The sequence below is a fragment of the Neofelis nebulosa genome, chromosome 4 (genome assembly GCF_028018385.1).
Source record: "Neofelis nebulosa isolate mNeoNeb1 chromosome 4, mNeoNeb1.pri, whole genome shotgun sequence".
Classification (NCBI taxonomy): Eukaryota; Metazoa; Chordata; class Mammalia; order Carnivora; family Felidae; genus Neofelis; species Neofelis nebulosa.
In genome coordinates this window covers 153,963,183-153,970,416 of record NC_080785.1, presented here as the reverse complement: position 1 = coordinate 153,970,416, position 7,234 = coordinate 153,963,183, and the positions used below count along the sequence as shown (strand labels likewise).

The following is a 7,234-nucleotide window of genomic DNA, read 5'->3' as shown; positions in this document are numbered from 1 at the left end:
CCTCCCGCTGGCGGAGACACGCCCAACCGGGCCGCCTAAGTACACCCAAGGCCAAGCACTGGGCTCAACACACCTTTTCTGGGGGAAAACAAAGATGAAAGCAAGTTTCAGGTAAAACCTAACAAATGTCAAGCTCCTTGAGGGACCCATCCGAGGTGTTGAGGGTTTCCTGATTAAAGCAGTCCCTTTCCACCGCTCCTCCAATCTGGAATCACCAACTGGACAGAATCATTGATTTGTTTTGTTTTGTTTTGTTTTGTTTTGTTTTAAGAGTAAATCTGTTGTTTTTAAATGGCAACTAATTATAGAGGCCTAAGGGCTAGTTAACCAGCTTTATAAGACCCCACCTTTTCTCTCTTTGTCCCAGGGCTTCACCGCCTCCTACCTCAGCCCCCAGGAGGTTTCCATGGTAATGGGCTTGGGTCTCCGCCTCCGAACCCACCTGAGGGCCCTCCCTGGCGCCCTGCGTGGTTGTTGAGGAAGGAGAGCCCCCAGCAAGGCTGATCCCCGGCTTAGGTCAAAGCATTCCTCAGGACCGAGCTCGGCGATGAGCCCCCAGTCTCCCCGGACATCCTGGTTCCTGCTTCTCCTAAGAACTTCTGGGCAAAGTGTAATTCTCATCTGGGATACCCTTCTTTCTAGATTCCCATTTTCGCTTCAGGAAATCCATGTTTTCCTTTAGGTGTTCTAGCAACAGCTGTGAATTAAAGCCATGCTGACATCGTCCCCCCTAGCGTGTTAGGAGCTATGGACCGCAGAAGCATGGAGCGCCTCTCTTGCAGGTATGAACCCATCTTGAATGTGAACTTTTGACCACTAGAGCTTAACAGCTTCAGGGATAATGGTCTGCGCCTCTCTGTCATTTGACTTCATCCTGCGCAAACTTTAAAAGGGCTGCCAGCGGTGATGCTGTTTTTCCCGAGAGACCTGGAACTTCACACTTAAGAGTTCCATCCAGCGTTGCCTGTTGGCTTTGAACTTTTTCAATGGGGGTAATGGCGCCATCTATGAAATGACTAGGGCTTTCCTCTCTTGTGTAAGAAAAGCGCGGCGTCACAACCAAATGAAAAATCTGCTTCTAAAAAGTTGAAAGGCACAGACAGATTCGATACTTGCAAAACCCTGAAGAACGATGGGGGTGGGGAAGGGATTGTCCGAACCTTAAAGTCTTCTAAATGACTGGTTTAAATGAAATAGTTTGTGAGATGTGATTCATCAATTGCGCAGAATGTTATGGCGTCATTTGTGAAATCGAAGCCAAGAGATTTTCGCCTACTTGAAATTATGTGTACATGAGGACAGAGCCTATGAAGTCATAATACATATTGGAAAGAACTGGCTTATAGGCGGCTTTTATTCTCATCGTTCTTTCTGCTGTTTGATGAATTAGCCATTTAAAAAGAAAGGAAAGAAAAACAAAGGTGGAGTTCTACGTTTTCTCCCTAGTGGTCTGTGGTCTTGTCCTCGTGTTGAGAAAGTCCAGGTGTTAACTCGAAGAGCTTGATTTGCTTTGTTTTGCTAACGGATGTTTGATTTCCTCCTCCCAGTGTGATTTTGATCGTGGCCATTTCCAAAGCGTTTGAACCGGAATTCGCCGCCGCAGCCGGTGAGGGACTTTTATTTTGATCGGTAGCAATTCTCACGTGGCCTGAAATACTGACCCCACCAAGCTAATTTTGTCCTTCAGGGTTGGGCCACCCCCGTGAACTTGCACGTCCCCCTCAGGGAGGCCCCGCCTGGAGAGATAACGGCCTTCGGTCCCTGGAGGAGACTGCAATTCGCCATCGATCTTTGCAGTTGGTGCCGTCCCTAGGAATCCAGGACAGTAAGACCTACCTGCCTTAGATCTGCAGTGCGCTCTCCCCATCCTGGTCCTCCGGGCTTCCTGTCTTTCTGATGCTCTTTCTCCTGAGTGGCCACCTGATGCTGGAGCCAGGTGGATGGTTGGACTGAACTTGGCTCTGGAGGCCAGACCAACAGTGTGCATTTCACCTCCCTGGGACGCGGTTTCCCCCTTGCTTCTCTGGGAACCACCCCTAGCCTGAGCATGAAAAAAAGCAGAGGCGCGATAGCAAAGCAACATCAAAAAAAGCAGAGTCCTGGGGCGCCCGGGTGGCTCAGTCGGTTAAGCCTCTGACTTCAGCTCAGGTCATGATCTCACGGTTTGTGGGTTCGAGCCCCGCGTCGGGCTCTGTGCTGACAGCTCAGCGCCTGGAGCCCGTTTCAGATTCTGTGTCTCCCTCTCTCTCTGCCCCTCCCCCACTTGTGCTCTGTCTCTCTGAAAAATAAATTTAAAAAAAAGAAAAGAGCGGAGCCCTATTTTGTAAGCTTCACAATATTTAGACCTCTCCAAGCACTGGGAAGACCAAGCCTTCAGCACTGTATTAACCTTTGCTTTTCCAGGACCTCAGCTTTTCAGTTCCCCCACCCTCCCAGCTGCCTCTTCTTCCATTTCAGGTAAGGAGCTGAACAGAACCTGCTGTCTGAACGGGGGAACCTGCATGCTGGGGTCCTTCTGTGCCTGCCCCCCCTCCTTCTATGGCCGGAACTGTGAGCACGATTCACGCAAAGAGTAAGCAAGCCATTAAGGCAGGGGCTGGGGGGGTGGGTGGATGGAGGGGGAAAGAGGTGAGGGTGAAAACCCATAGGCGTCACCTTATCTGTTCCTTTTCAGGAACTGTGAGTCTGTACCCCATGGCGCCTGGCTGCCCAGGCGATGTTCCATGTGTAAGTGCTGGCACGGCCGGCTTCACTGCTTTCCTCAGACATTTCTACCCGGGTGTGGTAAGCGGATAGCCCCCTCTTTCGCGCTTTCAAGTTAGGTGCCTGTGGCCACTGGGTTAACGGGGTCTCTCCTCTTAGCTCATGGCTTGCCAGACCCTGGCAGCCAGATTGTGCTTGTGAAAGCACCGAGGACCCCAGGTGGGGTGGGCACGTGTGCGTCCTTTCTATTTATTTTATACTCACTGCCTCAGAAATGTCGCCTTCGAGGTGGAGACAGTTATTTCAAGCCTGTTTGACATTTTATCGTATGTGGACTTCTGCGAAAAGTAAACAAGCAAACGCTAGGCCTCTTAAACACCAAAAGATGCTCTCCATTTGGGCAGGGAGATCCAGGCAAGCCCCAAGCAGACAATTCAGTGCCCACCCAACTCCACCTCACGCCCTTGAATTCCACCAGATGCTTGACCTCCCTCTCGCTCCTTGAGAAGCTCATGGATCCTCCAAGGCCCCCGCGTGGATCCCCGGGTGAACGGTCTCAACCTTGTCACCTTGCTGATTTGTATTGATTTGAGGAAAACAATAACAAGAAGGGCAGGGACCCGGGGGAGAACAAGAGTCGAGAGGGTTCTCTCCTCACCCTGACCTGAGCCAGATTTCTAGGTGCACCCAAGTTCAGAGGCCTCCCGTATTCTGACCGTGTAGATGTTAGAAACTGCAAATGGTCAAGTCCAGAAATGAAATGAAGGCAAATGCTTCACTTGAGTACAAGATGGGACCCCTGACCCAGGCGGGGATTGTGGCTTTTCCATTTACATCCTGGCTGTCAGGCCCAGGATAGGTGTTTGGTAAGCATGGATAGGTGGAAACCATATTTTCTTCCTGGAACTCGGGACCCAAAACGTGCTGTCTCCTTAGCATCAGCGCCTAACCAAGTTCGGCTGCATCCCTGCCATTGTCACCGGCTGGGGTACTTTTCCAGGTGTGAGGGCATGTGTCCAGGGAAAACCAAGTTAACGGGAGACCCATGTCAACCTGTGTTGAAAGATGGTTTTTCAGGGGCGCCTGGGTGGCGCAGTCGGTTAAGCGTCCGACTTCAGCCAGGTCACGATCTCGCGGTCCGTGAGTTCGAGCCCCGCGTCAGGCTCTGGGCTGATGGCTCGGAGCCTGGAGCCTGTTTCCGATTCTGTGTCTCCCTCTCTCTCTGCCCCTCCCCCGTTCATGCTCTGTCTCTCTCTGTCCCAAAAATAAATAAAAAACGTTGAAAAAAAAATTAAAAAAAAAAAAGAAAGATGGTTTTTCAGGGGAGTCTGAATTCCACGTAATCGGTACTGTTTGGTCCCACGAGCACCCTGTACTCACCGAATGTGGGGTCCCAACTGATTTTTGGCGGGTGTAGATGTGCCATGTGCCATGTGGAGGGATTTCCTTTAATGACCAAGTGTCCTTACCTTTCAGATGGCCACGTGATGGATGAGCACTTCCTGGTTTCCAGGACTCCAGAATTAGCACCGTCTTCGGGCATCACTTTCTCTCTAGCTGGCATCTGCCTTGCTATACAAAGTTACTGTTAACAGACACCGGCATATGGGGTATTTCCATGCAAACCCCATAACCTGTAAAGGCCGTCACCCTAATGTCCTAACTGGAAGATGATCATTTGTTAGTTGCCTTGAAACAGCGGATGGATTTTCATCACGGTCCGTAACACTTTCTTAAAGTCCCAACTACTTTCCTCTGCCTTCTCCTCTCCAAAAAACTTTTGTAAAAAAAAAAAAAAAAGAAAGAAAAGAAAAGTCAGCCATATCTACACTGTGACCAAGTTCTGTTTCTTGATACATGTTTCTTTACCAAGGGCTTCCTGTTTCCTTTAAACAACTGAATTCTATCTTCAGATTACTAAAAGCTACTCCTAATGTGGAACTGGGGCAAAACTGAGGAGTAGAGTTGACCAAAATCAACCAAGATCTCACCTTGAGGGGCTCCTGGGTGGCTCAGTCAGTTAAGCGTCTGACTTTGGCTCAGGTCACGAGCTCACAATTCATGGGCTCAAGCCCCGCATCGGGCTCTGTCCTGACAGCTCAGAGCCTGGAGCCTGCTTCCGATTCTGTGTCTCCCTCTCTCTCTGCCCCTCCCCTGCTTGCGCTCTGTCTCTCTCTCAAAAGTAGATAAACATTAAAAGAAGAAGAAGAAATTATGTTTTCTCCATACCTTGCAAGTACTTAAACTGTTGTAAAAAGAAAATGTCCACAATACATGTATTTCGTTGTGAACCAGGTGGTATATGTGTTGTAAAATCCGTTTTTAAAATAGATTGTGTGTGTGAGTATGCCCAGTAAAAATGGGAAATCTATGGACCAGAAGGTGATGTGTGCTTATTTCTAGGCAGTGCTGACAGGTTCTTTGTGGTGGTGGGTTTTTTCCCCTCTCACCTTTGTGTTTTCCACAGCAAGGGTGTGCGCCGTCTGTTTTCGGGGGGTGGGGGGGGTGGGGCGGGGGGGGGGGGCCAAGACTAACTACATCACACTCAAGGGCTCAGACCCAGTGTTGTCTCTGGCTTTGGTGTGTGTGCTGTGCTGTGAAGGACAACATTTGCTTCCACTATTCAGGTACCACTTGGTCCCCAACTCCTTCTCCACCTTAGTGCCCTTGCAGATACAAAATCCCAAAGGGGTGGGATTTTTTTTTTTTTTTTTGCAGTGTCCAATGGCTAGAAGATGATGTGGGGTCAGCAGGAAGCAGTGAGGGGCACCCCAGAGACCTCAGCATGGGGGTGGGCTGCCCGGTGTGGAAGGGTATTCTAGCCCCGCACTGGCTACGGGACCCAGTGTCCCAGTCTGTGCTCCTGGGCTAGTCCCTACACCAGTGTTAGAATTAAGTAAGCTAAAGCAGAGCACTAGTACAGAAATTCTCAACAAACGTCACAATTCTTCCGTTTTGTGCCTGTTTGTTTACTAGAGCCGTTTTTGCCCAGAAATGGAAATTAAAAAAAAAAAAAAAAAAAAAAGGCAACTTCAGAATATTGAAAAAGCCTTCCCATTTGCATGCAAATAACCTGTAACCACACGCCCGGTGAGGCTGGGACAGTGTTTTCCAAACTTGGGTATCACATGCCACCTCGATTTGAGCCACATCATCTGTTTATATTTTTTTATGATTTTTGATAATTTTTATACATATATTTTTAAAATATACATAATATAAAAGTTAGCATCTCAACCGTTATTAACTACAAAGTTCAGTGGTACTTTTCAGTACTTTAACATTGCTAGGCAACCGTTCCCACTGATGGGGTTTGGGGTGATGGTGGGGTCCAGAGCCGATGGCCGAAAAGAATTTTTGAAGACGTCTGGTGCAAAAAGGTGGTTTTATTAAAGCACGGGGACAGGACCCATGGGCAGGAAGAGCTGCATTGGGGTTGTGAGGGAGAAATGATCATATACCCTAAGTTGGGAGGGGGGTTAGGGGTAGAGTCAGTCTCTAAGGTATTTGGGAAGCAAGGTTTCCAGAACCTTGAGGCTAGGTGTTGTTAGGAATATGCCATTTATTACCATTTAGTAAAACCTCAGTCATGAGACCCTTCAGATGTATATCAGGAACCATATGTTTGGGGTATGATTGCCAGCATATGTCTTGGGGAGTTGAGATAAAGGAAGTTTCCAAAGAAATTTTTATATGTTAAAGTAGACTTACAGGATCTTGGCGGGGGAGGGGGGGGGCGGTCAGGATAACGTGAAGCCAAGATTCCCTTTTGCCCCTAGCAAAGTGTCACCATCGAGGCAGCTGAGCTCCTAGAGGGAGGTCACTTTCATTGGGAGGGAATTTCATTTTTTGTTTGCCTTAGTTTCCCACATCACCATGGCAAGCCCTTAAACCCCTTTCCTGGGGCACCTGGGTGGTGCAGTTGGTTAAGCGTCCAACTTCAGCCAGGTCACGATCTCGCGGTCCGCGAGTTCGAGCCCCGCGTCGGGCTCTGGGCCGATGGCTCGGAGCCTGGAGCCTGTTTCCGATTCTGTGTCTCCCTCTCTCTCTGCCCCTCCCCCGTTCATGCTCTGTCTCTCTCTGTCCCAAAAATAAATAAAAAACGTTGAAAAAAAAATTAAAAAAAAAAAAACAAAAAAAAAAAACCCTTTCCTTTGTTCTTGGGTAGCCAGGAGTGTCCGAGGAAAATGACACACATTCCCCCTGGAGGGAATTGTGAGGTCTTAAATGATTTACACAAGTCTTGAAATTCAAAAGCAGTAATAATGAATCATAACATTCACCTGTACGCCATCTAAAATCATGAACCAGGTGTACATTTTTGGGGAATGGTGCCCCAGGGGATACAAATGACTAGATTCTACCTTCAAAAAGCTTATAGGGTTTTCAAAGCAAAGTGCCCGTGTGATGAGGGCAGTTCCAGACCAGGCGCCCAGACTCTGGGGGAATCAGTGTCGTTTATGGTCCTGAGGAGAGAATCCAGGCTCTCGTGGCCATCAGCCCCTTGTGCTGTTGATTCCACTTCCTCCAG

General features: G+C 48.7%; 1 protein-coding gene across 1 annotated transcript; it reads left to right on the top strand.

The window, feature by feature from the left end:
- The first annotated feature begins 259 nt into the window (after nt 1–259).
- Nucleotides 260–4,994, top strand: CRIPTO (cripto, EGF-CFC family member). Its single transcript, XM_058723507.1, has 6 exons — nt 260–782; nt 1,548–1,606; nt 1,688–1,825; nt 2,458–2,572; nt 2,675–2,784; nt 4,180–4,994. Exons 1-6 carry the CDS (start codon nt 748–750, stop codon nt 4,293–4,295), a joined length of 573 nt encoding a protein of 190 aa, XP_058579490.1. The 5' UTR covers nt 260–747; the 3' UTR covers nt 4,296–4,994.
- The last annotated feature ends 2,240 nt before the right edge of the window (nt 4,995–7,234 follow it).

Coding starts and splice junctions, on each gene's coding strand:
- CRIPTO (XM_058723507.1), top strand. CDS start 748: ATGGACCGCAGAAGCATGGAGCGCCTCTCTTGCAG. Junction 1,826..2,457: donor GTCCCTAGGAATCCAGGACA/GTAAGACCTACC, acceptor CTTCCATTTCAG/GTAAGGAGCTGAACAGAACC. Junction 2,785..4,179: donor GACATTTCTACCCGGGTGTG/GTAAGCGGATAG, acceptor CTTACCTTTCAG/ATGGCCACGTGATGGATGAG.